At 46.1% G+C, this 15,316-nt stretch overlaps 1 protein-coding gene across 2 annotated transcripts in view; it reads right to left on the bottom strand.

Moving 5' to 3' along the window:
- Positions 1-167: 167 nt before the first annotated feature.
- Positions 168-15,316, bottom strand: part of CLSTN2 (calsyntenin 2) — a 731,303-nt gene continuing 716,154 nt past the window's right edge. The window contains exons 12-17 of one of the 2 annotated variants that reach the window (XM_044946560.2): positions 11,885-12,108; positions 7,305-7,475; positions 6,669-6,814; positions 6,418-6,541; positions 4,973-5,157; positions 168-2,703 (exon numbers count right to left, since the gene is read on the bottom strand). In XM_044946560.2, coding sequence (XP_044802495.2) covers positions 2,506-2,703; positions 4,973-5,157; positions 6,418-6,541; positions 6,669-6,814; positions 7,305-7,475; positions 11,885-12,108 — 1,048 coding nt within the window. In that variant the 3' untranslated portion in view covers positions 168-2,505. The remainder of the gene's footprint in view (positions 2,704-4,972; positions 5,158-6,417; positions 6,542-6,668; positions 6,815-7,304; positions 7,476-11,884; positions 12,109-15,316) is intronic. The other variant, XM_006061606.4, reaches the window with a different exon arrangement.

Consider the following 15,316-nt stretch of genomic DNA (forward strand, 5'->3'; position numbering starts at 1 on the left):
ACCTTCCCCACCCCAGCCAAACCGAAAGACCTAGCAGAAGCAAGCACTCTCCTGAACACCAGAATTAAATATTTTAAACAAAAACCCAATTCCAAAGGAATTGGCTTTAAACATATCCATACAGTATTCATTTTACTGTTATAATTTTCAAGAATTCTGTTAGCTCCTGAAGGCCTAACTAAAGGATCTCTTTATTTAACTAAGGGGATTGTAAGGAGTAAAACCCCGAGATTTTCTTCTAGTAGATGCATAGACCCAGCCTGATAGAAAAGGGCTATTGGGGAAATTCACAGAGGCGTCTATTTCCATTCAATGAATAGAAAACCCCAAACTTCTGCCGGTGCTTCTAAGAAGGGAAAAATGAGAGCATGGGTTGAGTTTGCGAATGAGTCCCTCTTCTTCCTGTGACTTCTCCCTCTCCCTCTGCATTTGTCTCTTACATGATTTCTATGCCTATTTCTCCTCTGCAGCTATCAAGTCCTCTAAGGGGAGGAGGGGTTTATTGTCTGCTTTCTTCCTTTCCCACAGCTGCTGGTAGAGCGCTTAGCACACAGCAGATTCCCAGCAATGCCTCTTAGTTCATGAACACAAATAAGTAGAATCAGAGTGGCAGGCCCTAGGCAAGGAGTGGATGGTGGGGAGTCCCATCTAGTTGATGCGTCAGAAAAACTCTGAGCAAGATGCTGAATCTCTGAAGCTCAGTTTACTTAACATGAAAATGGGTCTAATAATAGATGTCCCCACTACCTCATGGGATAATTGGAGGCTCAAAGGAGAGAAGAGATGCAAAAATCACTCTAGGCGATGGAAAAGGCTGCCTAAGGTGGTCCCCTCAAATCAGAAGGTTTCCTCGAATCAGAAAGACCTGTCATGGATCCTTACGGGGTGGAGGTCAGACTAAAGGACACTGATGGTGGTCCCCCTTCATAAGTTCTCTCTGAGTTGGTAACATAGCAAATAGAGCGAATACATTTCTTTTGAACTTGAATGCCCTGTGCCTGTGGACCAGCTCTATTGCTGTGCCAAGCCAATATGAGGTGGTTGGGGGATGGGTGTGGGGAGAGTTCGGCGATAGATCATACATACTAAGGACAAAAAAGCCCAAGACATTTGAAACAAAGACATTCGCAGAGCCTCGTGGAAGTCCTGTAACAGCTCTAGTTCTTGCCTGTTATCTTCTTGGCCGCAAAAGATCACAGACCAGTTACTATAGCAACAACTCTGCTCCAAAAGTGTCCACGTTAAGATGGAGATGGAAAAGATTTTCTTATTTAAAAAGAGCAGAAAGAAAGAAACTAGGTTTTTGGATATATCTGCCATCCACCTAAATCACTGCTCCTTTTCTGAGAAGAAAAAAAAAGCTGTTATTATGGCAAACATGCTTCTAATTCCTAGCAGTTTAATCTCCAAACTCTTGTTTTAGACTCAAAGCAGTCCATGCTTGTTCCAATACATCCAAGAGGAATGTATCTTCTCAAGAGGCAGAACTGTGAACTAGGGGATGAGGGACCCTAAGACTAGACGGTGAGAACCTTGTCCACTTCGGGGCCACCTTCTGGCCTGGGAGGGCCCAGCCACCCTCGTCACCCAGCTCTGTGTCCACCATACAGCCCAGTCGTACCATCTCCTCAGCCCTTCCTTCTGCTCCCCAGCTGTAGGCTTGTCTCAGTTGCTGCCGGGGGCAGTAGCTGTGTGGAATGCTTTCTGGCCTCCATGGTGTCCTGTGGTGGGAGCTGCCAGTAGGGCAGCCCTGCAGGTCTCAGTGGCTGCCAGCAAGGCAGGTTCTCAGAGCGCTTTGGTGGGAACCAGGCCCTGCTGTGGCCAAGGACCTATTCTTGGTTTTGGACTTTTCATATAAGCTTCTATGGCCTCAAGAAGAACAAAGGAAAAGGCTCTCCAAAATGAGAGAGCAAATGTGTGTGTGGGGTGAGGGGAGCCCAAGCTAACCTGTCCTGCAAACTTAATTCCACCTGGGTAAGGATGTTCCTTTGATGTGCAGAGGACTTAGACCTCCCGTGTGTGGAGTCTGACCACCCTGCCTGTAGGAAGCAGCCTAGAGAGTCAGGTGAGGAGAACCTGCCAGACTGTTTGGAGAGAACATGGAGTCCATGCTCGCACAGTGGGTTGGAACCTAAGAGCCCTGGGGAAGCGGAGCCCCAGTTGGGGAGCAACATAAAGGCTGACCTTCTCCCCTACAGGGGAGGAGCAAACAGAAAGAACCCACAGATCTAGTTAACAGAATGCTGGGTGAGCCCAGGGCCAGAGAAGTGGGGGTCACAGGAAAAAGTTCACCCTGAAATCCCCACTGAGGATGACGCTGGGCTTCTGGAAACTGCCCCAGGACTGGGACACGAGCAGTGCCCAAGGCGTAAAACATGGGTTCCAGAATGTTGGGGAAGGCCTGCCGGGACCATCATAGAAATTAGAGGCGACATGTGATAGGCTGGGGTGTACATCGGGGCAGGGCTTACAAAACGGACAGGTGGGTGGGCGTGGCCCCGGGCACTAGTAGGGGAGGGTGGAGTCGTCCCACTCCAGCTGGGCTTGCCTGGCTCCACTCTGCCCATGTCTGCCCCTGCCCGCCCCTTCCTCCTCCTCTTCGCTGCCCTCGGACTCGCTGCTGCTGGAGCTGTCTTCCTCCGCTTCTTCCTCCTCCTCCTCTTCCTCAGTCTCCTCTTCCCCATGCCCTGGGGCTCCGTGTTTCTGGATGTCAGGAGAGAGAAGGGAAATGCTCATCATGGATCAGACAGAAGCCGTGTTGGCGCTTAAGTCTCTCTCTCCATTAAGGAGATAATTAGGGCCCCTTGGAACTTCTTCCCTTAATGCTAAACCCTTGGGCCAGGAGAGGGACTTTGGAAGGGAAGTCCCTTGGAGATAGACCAGTCGGAGGACTAAGGAAGACAAGAAATGGCGAATTCCAAGATCCAGACTTAAGGTAAATTGTTGTGTTTTAGGTACTGTGCATTTAAGTTCATCCCATCCATCATCCAGTGAACCTTTTGGGCTAAGGTTTTGTCCTTGTTGTCTTGTTTTAAATTTTTGGTGAGACTTCTCTGGTGGCTCAGATGGCAAAGAATCTGCCTACAATGTGGGAGACCTGGATTTGATCCCTGGGTCAGGAAGATCCCCTGGAGAAGGGAACCTATTCCAGTATTCTTGTCTGGAGAATTCCACAGACAGAGGAGCCTGGTAGGCTACAGTCCATGGGGTCGCAACGAGTCAGACATGACTGAGCGACTAACACTAACACACTTACATTTTTGGCAGAACCCCACAGCAGGTGGGACCTTGGTTCCTTGACCAGGGATCAGATCTGCACCCCTGTGCATTGGAAGGTGGGGTCTTAACCACTGGACCACCAGGGAAGTCCTGGGTTAAGGTTTGTTTTCTGGCATTTCTGGAACCTATTTACATGGAACTTTCCAAGTCTTTAGTGACTTGCTTCTCAGTGAGAGAATGACATTTAAGTTTGTATCCCTTTTCCAGGTGGGAAAATAATTTCTCTGGGAGCAGAAGGTCTTCTAAGCCAAGACTCAGGTGTGCTGCCCCTCAAAAATACTCCTTCCAGAAGGCAAAGTTCACGGTCCTCATTTTCCTTGCCTGCCCTTCATCACATGACTTGTGTCCTAAACTCCACTCCACTCTTTTCCAGTCTTATCCCCTCCCCTGAGCTTTTTGGTGATTCCAGTAAAATTTGATATCTGGATTTATCCTTTGAGTTGATAAACTAGCCATAAAAGACACGCACCCATGCCTGTCTTCATCCCTTTTTCTGTAGTGTTTTCTCTTCTATCTTTACCTCCCCCTAAATCCTACCCATTCTTCAAGGTGTCTCTTAGGCTCCAAGAAGTCTTCCCTGGACACTCCAGCCCCAAAGGCTTGCCCTACTCCTGCTTCACTGACTGCCAGGTTAGCCCTTTGGCAAGCACACTCTGGCCAGGTAATCAGACTGCTTCAGGCATAATGATCTTGCATCCCACGCCCGAGGCTCAGTTCTATGAGGGTGGAAATGCTGGGGTCCCACACTGATGCACTTAGCATTACACCTCAGCACCTGATGGAAGCTTCGTCAGCACACTGGCTCTGAAACTGAAGCGTGAATCCAGGTGAGAGGGAAACTGGGGACAGGCTAGGACACTTCATTTCTCAGTGGCACCTCGATGGCCAGTGGCCACCTTGCTTTCCTGCTCCAGCCTTTCCCTCCACCCAGCACCCATGGGCAGACCAAAGGGCACAATGGAAGTGGCTTTTGTTGGTATTCATATGCCCAGATCAGGAGCACTGGACACTCGTGTAGATTTGGGGAGCTGATGGCCAATTAGGACAATAAGAACTTTAGAATCAGGCAGTGGTGAGTTTGAATACTGGTGCTGACATTGCCAGTTATGGGAGCCTGAACACTTTAGTTTGCTTCCCTGAGTTGGTCCCCCATTGGTAAATGAGGATTGGGACTCCTACATCGCAGGTTGCTGGGAAGATTAAATGAGGCGATGTGTGCACTGAGGACCCAGGACAGTTCTGGCATGATGGGTGCTCAATAAACGGCAGGTGTTAGCATTGTGTTTTTGTATTTACCTACTCTGAGCCTCTAAGTGAGCTTTGCAGGCAGATGGAGCATAGCCACCTAATTTATACTGGTAGCTAATAAAAAATTCAATCCTCAGTCCCTGAGTATGAGTCAGCTCTGAGTTAAAGACTATGGGAGAGGCCAGGGACAGACACCACTTTGCTGCTTGGCTTAAGAAATGTCTGGTTCTGTTTGTTAGCTGAGAGCAGTTCACAGGTTTTTGAGCAGTGCATGCAGTGGGTGGGAAAGTGTGGACCATTCAAGTTGAGAGGGCTAGAGGAGCCCAGAGAAGGGAAGGATGAGTGGGATTAGGCTAGCTGGACAGGGCTTCTGGCATAGAATGGATGGAACCCAGTGGAGGAGAGACATCCCACTTCAAGCTCCCAGTCCCTGCCTGAGGATCACCTCCATGGGGTTGACCGTGATAGTGAGTGCAGAATCGTCCCAGTCCATCTCTGCTTCCTTGGCAGCCTCAGTCTCTTGGATGAAGTGCTGGTGGGCGATCCGGACCCGGTACACGCCCATGGCCACGACAAACACTAGCATGCACACGGAGATGATGATGACCACTGTGGCAATGCTTGGGACCACTGGAACGAGGAAGGAATTCACATGATATAGTGAGCAAAGGACTAGCTTACTCTTGGGATGCAACATGATTGAAACATTCATGTGTAGCTTAAAATCTGCCTACATGTACCTCAGCTGGAGAACTCTGGGTCAGCACCTTAGTCTCTCTGGGCTTCCCTTTTGTCATCTATCGGTAATGTAATAGACTTAATCATATGTTTATTGCCTGCATCTATGTCTCTATTTCTGTTTTGTAAATAAGATCATCTATACCAATTTTTTCAGATTCCACATACATGCTTTAATATACCATATTTGTTTTTATCTTTCTGACTTACTTTACTCTGTAGGACATCTCTAGGTCCATCCACAGTTCTACAAATGACCCAGTTTTGTTCTTCTTTATGGCTGAGTAATACTCCATTGCATATATGTATGCCACATCTTTATCCACTCCTCTGTTGATGGACAGTTAGGTTGTTTCTGTGTCCTGATTATTGTAAACAATGCTGTAATTTGATACTGTGTATAAAGTAGATAACTAATGAGAACCAACTGTATAGCACAGGGAACTCTGCTCAATGCTGTGGTGATCCAAATGGGAAGGAAATCCAGAAATCACCTACATATAGGTGATTCACTTTTCCGTAGAGTAGAAACTAACACAACATTGTAAAGCAACTATAATCCTATATATAGGATTATATATACATATACTTAACCATTCCTATCCCATGGGTAGTTTTGAGAAGTAAATGAAATCATCTGTGTGAATTTTCACAGAGGCACACAGCAGGTGCTTAATAAATGCACACTCTCTTTTATCTCTTTCTTTTTCCATCAAAGTATAGGGCAGCTGCCCTGAGAGCCAGGAACTGTGGAGTTCAATCAGGACAGAGAGAAGTGCCCACCAGACAGGAAGACAATATTGTACGTACTGGAACAGAAGGAAGGGTAGGAGCCTTTTCAATATGGTGCACACGTGTGTGTGAGCATACGTGAGGTGTTCAGGGAAAGTGCCACGTAGCATGTAGCTTTGAGTTGGGCTTAAAAAGATGCTAAATTTTACTCCAGCCCTGTGTGCGAACATCTTTTATTGTACACTGCCTGTAACTCCTTGTATACTTGACCAGCTCCCTCCCAAGGCTGTGAGCAGCTCAGAGCCAGGCTCATAGCTTCTCCATAGCCGGGTGCCGCCTTCAGTTCTGGCTGCTGCACCCTAACTGTTGAGTTGCAGTGACCACCTGGCCTCCTGAGGTCCCTCTCCCCAGGTGACCCACCTGAACTGTGCTGGATGCTAGCCTGGGACTCCGGGTGGTGGACGGACTGGAGGAATGGTGGCTGCGCGATAAGGTGGTTGACGTGCTCACTGTCCAGGACTCTGACCTCATGGAGGACGCTGACCTGGGAAGAGCAGGGAGAAGGTGCTCTGATGGGGAGTGGCTGGTGGACCAGTGGTGGCAGTTTCCTGAAGAAATGAGGGAGTGAACGGGTGAGCTAGGCGTCCCTCATCACCGCAGGACTCACTCACCTCCAGGTTGAACTCATTGCTGGTGTAGCGCCCGTTGAGTTCTGAGCACTTGATCCTGAAGTGCCGGGACTCCAGGGCAGCCGGACGCCAGTTGCGGTAACGGATGTGACGCAGCACCTGCTCGTAGCGGCTCATGGAGCCCACACCTGTGCCAAGAGATCACACCTGTCATAAGAACGCAGAAGAGGAGATGCTGTGGAGACAGACTGTGCCTACAGGGAGCGTGGGTCTCCCCTGAATTCGGCCAGGGTAAGAGCTGGGGGTATTTAGGGGCAGACAATGTGCGAAAGCAGAGGTCCCAAGAACCAATTAAGCTGAAGCACAGATTTTCCATGTAGACTGGCTCTCACTGGAATGTTTGACCTCAATCTGCCAAATGCTGCTGTAATACTTGCTGAGATCAAATATGATAAGAGCAGGCTTTCGCCTAGTTTCTACAGAAGACTTCCTCAGGAATGGAATGGAAGCCACGACCAGAGGAGGCTGGAGAAGCTTGTCCATAGAGGGGCTAGAAGTCCACGCTTTGAGCTCAAGTGTTCCCTCCTGACGTCCTCCATAGGTGATGGAGCTCCCATTGCACTCAACTCCCTGGAGGTGAGAGGGGACCACTGGGTCCAGGATTGAGCACCACCTTACCGTAGATGGAGTAACCCGCTGTGGAGTTGGTGGCATCCAGGTGTCGCTGGTGGAGCTCACTGTGGTTGAGCTCCAAGCACTCCTGTCTGGGGTCCAAGTCCCCTCCCAGCACTAAAATGTCACAGAAATCTAAGTTGTGAAGCATTTCTTCTAAAACTGCTGATTTGGGGGCTGTGGGAAGAGACAATGAGAAACATGGGCATGAGGACAGCACAGATATTGGCTCCCACACACCCCCTCCTCCATGTCTGTACCCCAGGTTCAGGCTGGGTCAGGAGGAGAGGCTGTAAGTCCCCCCAGGTCACCATCTCTGCTTGGATGGATGTCCAGGCAGCCCTTGAAGCTGGGCAGCATGAATTTGTGTGAAGAGCGTGAAAACTGCAGTCAGAAGATGTGAATCTGAGTACTAGCACTGCTCCTGAGAACGTGTCTAGTTTAACTGTTGATTTCCTCATCCACAAAGAGGGCAAGGGCCTTGAGAGGATGGAAAACAGTGTCTGGCTCTGTATGATTTCAGTACCTTTAAACTATGAAAATTTGCACCTTGTTTAATGTGTTCTGTGTCTCCGGGTTTATAGTCTATGGGAACTTGAACAGAATTTGTATCCTGCTGTTGTGTGAAGGTTGTATAAATCTTATGTTGAGTTGGTTCATAGTGGTTTTCAGCTCTACTACATCACCTCTACTTTTCTATTCATTCTATTAATTTTTGAGAGTTTATTTTGAAACTCCAACTAAAAATCTTATCTACTTAAAAAGTAATTGTAATATATAGTGGAGCTGCACTCACAAAGAGTTGGACACAACTGAGTGAGTGAACAACAAATAGTGGGACTATATGTAACTTTGTTCTGTATTTTCCAAGTCTCCTGTAAATGTATTATCATACTTTTATAATTTGAAAAAGAAAAAAGGAAAGAAAAAAATGAAAATGGTGTCTGGCACAGAGTAGATGCTCAAGAAAGAACTGGTCTCCCTTTGGGACCAGAGGGGAGTGCCCCTCCATGAGGCTCTCACAGCTTTCCCCACGTGGTTATGGCGTCTGTCTCTGTTGTTCCCAATAGACTCTGAGCCTCTCGGCAGCGCTTTGCATGACTGACTCCTCAGTATCTGACCCAGAGGCTGATAGACAGCTGTATTATGACACATTGCTCAAGTGGAGGTGCACTGTTGATATAATTAAGTAAGTAAATTGGTTAGTTGGCAAGCTATTGGTCAGCCTAGCTGTCCTTGACTGATATTATGACACCCAAGTTTCCCAGAGGATGTCTGAGTACTTGGATGCTAGACAGGCTGGTAGTCCTAAATTAAACTCCTGCTTTAAAATAAAAGTGATTGGTATTTGTGAAGTCTTTGCTTTATTCTAGGCACAGTGCAGAGGAAATCCTGACAGGCACTAGAGGAGGTACCATTATTATCCCCATTTCCCTGAGCGGGGAATGGACAGTCCATGAATTGGGGTAGATTGCCTGGGGTTACACAGACAGCTGGGGAGGAGCTGGGATGGCAACCATGACCTTCTTATTTTTTTTGATGTGGACCATTTTTAAAGTCTTTATTGAAGTTGTTAAAAATATTGCTTCTGTTTTATGTGTTTTTTTTTTTTTTTTATTTTTTATGCAGGCTTTTAGCTCCCTGACCAGAGAACAAACCTGCTCCCTGCATTGGAAGGCAAAGTCTTAACCACTGGACCACCAGTGCATGCGTGCTACATCGCTTCAGTCATTTCTGACTCTTTGTGACCCTATGGACCATAGCCCTCCAGGCTCCTCCGTTCGTGAGATTCTCCTGGCAAGAATACTGGAGTGAGTTGCCATGCCCTTCTCCAGGGGATCTTCCTGACCCAGGGAACCCACGTATTTTATGTTTCCTTCATTGGCTAGTTCTTTACCACCTGGGAAGCCCCACTGGACCACCAGGGAAGTCCCCAACCATGACTTTCTGATTTCATACATTGTGAAAGTCTCAGCCTTTGGGCTGTTGCTCTTCAAATGTTTTTGATGTTGCAGGCATTTATTAAAAATTTTGTGAACTGAGATCATTTCAATAAGTATATTTACTCATTAAGCAGACTGTTTTATTTTGTGCATGATAAAACATTTATGAAAACAGAAATTTTAAAAGGATTCACAAAAGATGAGAGAGCTATTTTGAAATAATTATTTTATTTTGTTTAATTTTTAAGGAATACCCAGAATATTTTTTATTCTCGCTGGATATATGTTGTTAATAAATAATTCCACATGCTTAATTTTAAAAGGCTTGCCAACGTCAATGGCTTTGTGTATTGTTGGCAAGATCTAAAAGCACATTAATAAACACTTAACAAGGTCTATTATTAATAATGGTGCATGTATATCTTTCTTTCAAATGGCATATGGTTTCTGGGGTTTCTCTGGAGCCATATTCTTATGAGGTCAGGTTGGGTCATCCTTGCTCCTAGGATCCTACGTGGTTGACTGATTGCTCCCCCTAGGCAGAGGTGTGTTGACCCCACAATCTTCTTTTTCTCTCGTGCTTGCATAATGGGCTAAATGTTCCATTGGCAGTTTCTCTGCTTCCCACTGCCCTAAAGGGACTGTTCTGGGCTGAGAAACTTATTGGAAAATCAGCCATGGTTGGTCCTAGAGGAGCTCCTTGTCTGGTTATTAGTAAATAGATAATCACCAATCATGGGCTTGCCAATGTGTGTGAGAGGGAGGCTTAGTGGTTGGGCAGCTGTATAGTCTGGGGTCAGTCTGGGGGCTGACCCAGTGGTTGGGGGCTTCCCTCTGGAGGAGACATTGAAGGTAGACTGTTTTTTTCAGTAATAATAGGGAATAGGACAGAGAAGGACCTTCCAGGCTGAGGACAGACCATGAGCAGATGTGTAAACTAACACAGAGGTGCTGGGGGAGAGAGGGGTGTGTGTGTCCGTGGTACTGAAACAGCACAGTAAGTGAATCCATGGGGGCAGAAGAAGGATGGTGGAGAGGGTCACTGGTGGAAGTGCCATTAGCCTGCTTGTTTACTGCACCCACAATAATGATTATTCTTACAACCATAAGAGTAAAATTTTAAAAGTACTAATAATAGCTCTCAGGCACTTGGCTACATGGTTTGCATGCACTTCTCATAAACAGAAGGTGACACATGGAACCATATAATTGCTTGTCGCTGGACTACCTGCATGCTGATGTCAGGCCTCGAGAATTCAGATACTCTTAGCTATGGCCTGCAGCCCGTGCAATCAGAGTCTCTCCTTTTTCTGTCTGATTTCAGCCACAAATGAGGACCAGAGGGAAGATCACATGACCCAATGCACCTTGGGGTATAACTGGAAAATGGTTCTGCCCGGACAGTTGGCCCAATACCATCTATTTTTGTGAGCTTAGAAGGACAGCCTTGCCAGGCATCCCATTCCTAGGGACCAGCATGGATTAAGGCAGTGGGTAATTAGGATTATTATAGAAGCAGTCCTTCAGGGTCTCAGGCCCACTGGCACTAGCACATCATTAGCAGCTGCTTCTGGAGGCAGAGATGGAGAGTCAAAAATATTCATTTGGAGGAGGAGGCAAAGATGGTTCTCAAACATATTCTTCCCGTAGCTCTGGCCCCAGTGGTCTCCTGCCTTCTTTCTTTATCTTTCCATCTTTCTTCCCCTACTAGCTGAATACACTATAGATTTCAGATCAATGTAGTGTTTTTTCCTAGCAGGTAATTCAAATTACATTTACTGAACAGCCCTCCCAACCATAAAACCACTGGAAAGAACAATTGCAAAGTTCCCTGAGAGTTGAGAGTGATATTACTGAAGGGCATGTTTGCTGCTGCTAAGTCACTTCAGTCGTGTCCGACTCTGTGCGACTCCAGAGATGGCAGCCCACCAGGCTCCCCCGTCCCTGGGATTCTCCAGGCAAGAACACTGGAGTGGGTTGCCAATGTATATATTAAGATGCAGCTAAAGCTTCTTTAGCTTTTCTTCTGATCACCAGAATGATACATGCCTACTACAGAACATTTTGCAGTTGTACAAAAGTGAACAGTAGAAACAAATGAGCTCTCATTCTGCTTTTCAGAGACTGTTAGCACTAGGTGTGTTTCCTTCTGGGCATTTTTCTGTGTATTTTTTTCTTTTTTTCTTGACGTAGTTGTGATCAGTATGTGTGTAGATATTCTGTAATTCACTTCTTGCTTTTTTTTTTTTTTAAACTTACAGTTTGGCATAAGTGCCTCCCCTCCGGCATCATACCTCTTATATGTTGTTGCAGTTCAGTCGCTAAGGTGTGTCGACTCTTTGCGACCCCATGGACTGCAGCACACCAATCCATGTTTGTCTTTCACCATCTCCCTGAGTTTGTTCAAACTCATGTCCATTGACCCAGTGATGCCATGGCATCACCTCTTAGGTGGGAGTACCACAGTTTGCTAAGGCATTCACTCCCCCCTGTTATGTATCTGCATTATCTCCAGGATTTTTTGTTCTGTTATAAATTACCCCACTATGGTGAACAACACTGTTGTCCTGAAGTGTGATTTAACAAGAAACATACTTAACGTGAGAATTTAAGGTCTACCACCCCTCGACCCAGTGTAGGCACCTGTACCTGTGGTCTTCAAGTCACTGGGAGCCTCAGCTTTGGTGAAGGTGCTCACAATCTTGATGTCAGGGAAGAGGATCACCCCTCTGGCACTTTCAAACTGGGCGGCAGGTCTCCAGAAGCGGTCTGTGCCATGGAGGGTGATCTGGGGCTCGACTGCCTGCAGCACCATCACGTAGGCGTCTATGTCGGGGATGCTGATACACACATCTTCTCCAAAGCACCTGGGGAAACAGCAGTCATTGTTGAAACCATCCATCATCCAATATGGACAAGGATAGCTGCAGCCACCTTTAGTCCTCATTGAGACATCCTGACTGCTTGAGAGCCTCTGATGATGTCAGCAGACATTCAAATTTAAAGTTACATTATTGGCTCAAGTGGTAAAGAATCCCCCTGCAGTGCAAGAGATATAGGAGACCGGGTTCAATCCCTGGGTCAGAAAGATCTCCTGCAGTAGGAAATGGCAACCCACTCCAGTATTCTTGCCTGGGAAATCCCATGGACAGTGGAGTCTGGTGGGCCACAGTCCACAGGGTCACAAAGAATCAGACATGACTGAGCATGAACACATATAGTCAAAACTACTAGCAATCTAGGGACATAAAAAAAGATTGACTTCTAGGAGAAATGGGAATTTTTATACCCAGCAACAAGTAACCACTAAGCCTTTAATTGTCCTTTAGCAAAGTAATTAAACATTAATTAGACAGCAACTGCTCACTCTGTGCATAAGGATTTAGTAAACAAGTTGTCTCGCTGGTTAGTTACAGCCATTTTACTAGGTGAGACCCCAGGGCTAGTCTCCCCTGTCTGCTGGAGCAGTGTATGTGTTCTCTCTCTCTATGAGGCCATCACACACGTGCATGCCTGTTCCAGATGTACCAGCAGACTGCTATTGTAACCACACTCCTTTGCCCTGATGCACTACCACAAAAATGTCTGGGAGCCAGGGTGGTGTGACAACAAGAGCAAAGCCTGGGAAGTGAGATAGGCAAGGGTCCACACCCGACTCTGCCACTCCTGGGCTTGGAGGATCTGGGCAGGGAGCACAACTCCTGTAAACCTCAGTCTCTTTATCTATACAATGGGACAATAATTACCTTATAGTAGTAAGGCTTGAATGCAGGTGACATGTAGATAGGAAGCCACCCAAGAGCCTGCATCGTGGTTGGAGCTCAGTAAATGCTGACAGACTAACACTCTCGTCAGACCTCATCAGGGATGTGTGTCACTGGCATACTTTGCTGCTCCTTGCGACCAAGACCCAGGCTTCATGGAGAACCCTAGGGTCTAGATGGATGCTCTGGGAGTGATAGTGGACTCCAGCTGGTGGCAGCCATCAGCTTATATCCTTTGGCAAAGTTCCTGGGGGCAGGGTAGGCTGAGCCACTCCATCTTCTTCTCCAGGGTGGGCTAGGTGTGGCCGTGGTGGTGGGCTCTTGTTCCCACTTTTTATTTTTTTGGCCTTTGTGGCACCAGCAGCCCCTCCCCTTGCCAGTTTATGGAAGCCTGGTCCTAGAGCTGGGGACCAGCAGTCTGATCTCTCTTCTTCACTACAGTGTAGGGTTGACCCGGAGGTCAGCTACCTGTTCCCTATCGTAGCCTCCAGGGGTGGCTTTTAGTGTGGAGGTGGGAGCACTTTCTCCATCACTAGAACTGTTGGATGTATTTGCCATCTGTGAGCTCTGTTTTGGCATCTGTCCCAGGCCCCAGCAACATGGTAGGCAGCAGACCCATCTTTCCCACCCTTCTTGCTGTCTTTTTGGGTCCTCCTGATGGCTCCAGGTGCCAGGTGATTCCCTTTGTGCTTCTCAGGAGTTTTTCTGGGATCCCTTTCCTAGTGGCCCTCCCAGGCAGATGTTTGGCTGAGAAACAATTTGATAGACCAGTAAAGGTGTTATCTAAATGTCACAGTGATAGTCTCATCTCTTTAATTTAACTCTGATCCCTGGGGACAAGAACTATGCCTTCTCTTTCTCTTGCATACTTATTGTATTTAGCAACTCTATTAAGGCTAGGTTGGTTAATTTAATTCAATTAATAAACACTTGTGAAGCATGATACTATACATAGAAAAATCCTAAAGATGCTACCAAAATCTATGAAAACTAATAAATGAATTCAGTAAGTTGCAGGATACAAAATTAATATGCAGAAATCTGTTGCATTTCTATATACTAACAACGATCTATCAGAAAAAGAAAAAGAAAACCATTTACAATTGCATCAGAAAGAATAAAATACCTAGGGATAAATCTAATTAAGAAGGTAAAATGTCTGTACTCAGAAACTACAAAACACTGATGAAAGAAATTAAAGATGTTACAAACAAATGGAAAGTTATGTATGGCATGTTCATGGATTGGAAGGATTAATATTATTAAATTGACCATCCAAGTCAATCTACAGAGTCAATGCAATCTCTATCACAATGCCAAGGGTATTTTTTTTTTAACCAAACTAGAACAAAAAATTCTAAAATTTGTATAAGACCTTAAAAGGCCTCAAAAAGCCAAAACAGTCTTGACAAAGAGGAACAAAGCTGAAGGTCACTGAAGTCACTCCCTGACTTCAGACTATGCTGCCAATCTAGAGTGATCCAAACAGGTATGGTACTGGCACAAAGAAAGACATGTAGATCAATGCAATAGAATAGAGAGCTCAGAACTGAGCTCAAGCAGAGATGGTCAATTAATAAATGACAAAGGAGGCAAAAATATAAAATGAGGAAAAGACAGCTTCAATAGATGTTGGAAAAACTGGACAGCTACATGCAAAAGAAACAAACTGGACTACTTTCTCACATCATACACAAAAATAAACTCAGAATGAGTAAGACCCGAAACCATAAAACTCCTCAAGAAAACACAGAAAGTATGCTCTTTGACATTGGTCTCAGCAATATTATTTTGGATCTGTCTCGTCAGGCAATGGAAACAAAAGCAAAAATAAACACATGGGACTATATCCAACTAAAAAGCTTTTGCACAGTGAAGGAAACTCTCAACAATATAAAAAGGCAGCCTAATAAATGGGAGAAGATATTTGCAAATGATGTATATAGTAAAGAGGACTTCCCAGGTGGTACAGTGGTAAAGAATCCGCCTCCCAATGCAGGAGACGCAGGAGATGTGGGTTTGATCCCTGGGTTGGGAAGATCCTCAGGAATAGAAGATGGCAACCCACTCCAGTATTCTTGCCTGGAAAATTCCATGGACACAGGAGCCTGGTGGGTTGTAGTCCATGGGGTCACAAAGAGTCAGACACGACTGAGCACATACCCTATATAGTAAGGGGTTAAGATCCAAAATAGGCAAGAAACTCATACAACTCTACATCAAAAAACAGATAATCCAACTGAAAGATGGGCAGAGGACCTGAACAGACATTTTTGCAAAGATTTACAGATGGCCGACAGACACATGAAAA

This window comes from Bubalus bubalis, chromosome 1 (genome assembly GCF_019923935.1).
Source record: "Bubalus bubalis isolate 160015118507 breed Murrah chromosome 1, NDDB_SH_1, whole genome shotgun sequence".
Taxonomy (NCBI): Eukaryota; Metazoa; Chordata; class Mammalia; order Artiodactyla; family Bovidae; genus Bubalus; species Bubalus bubalis.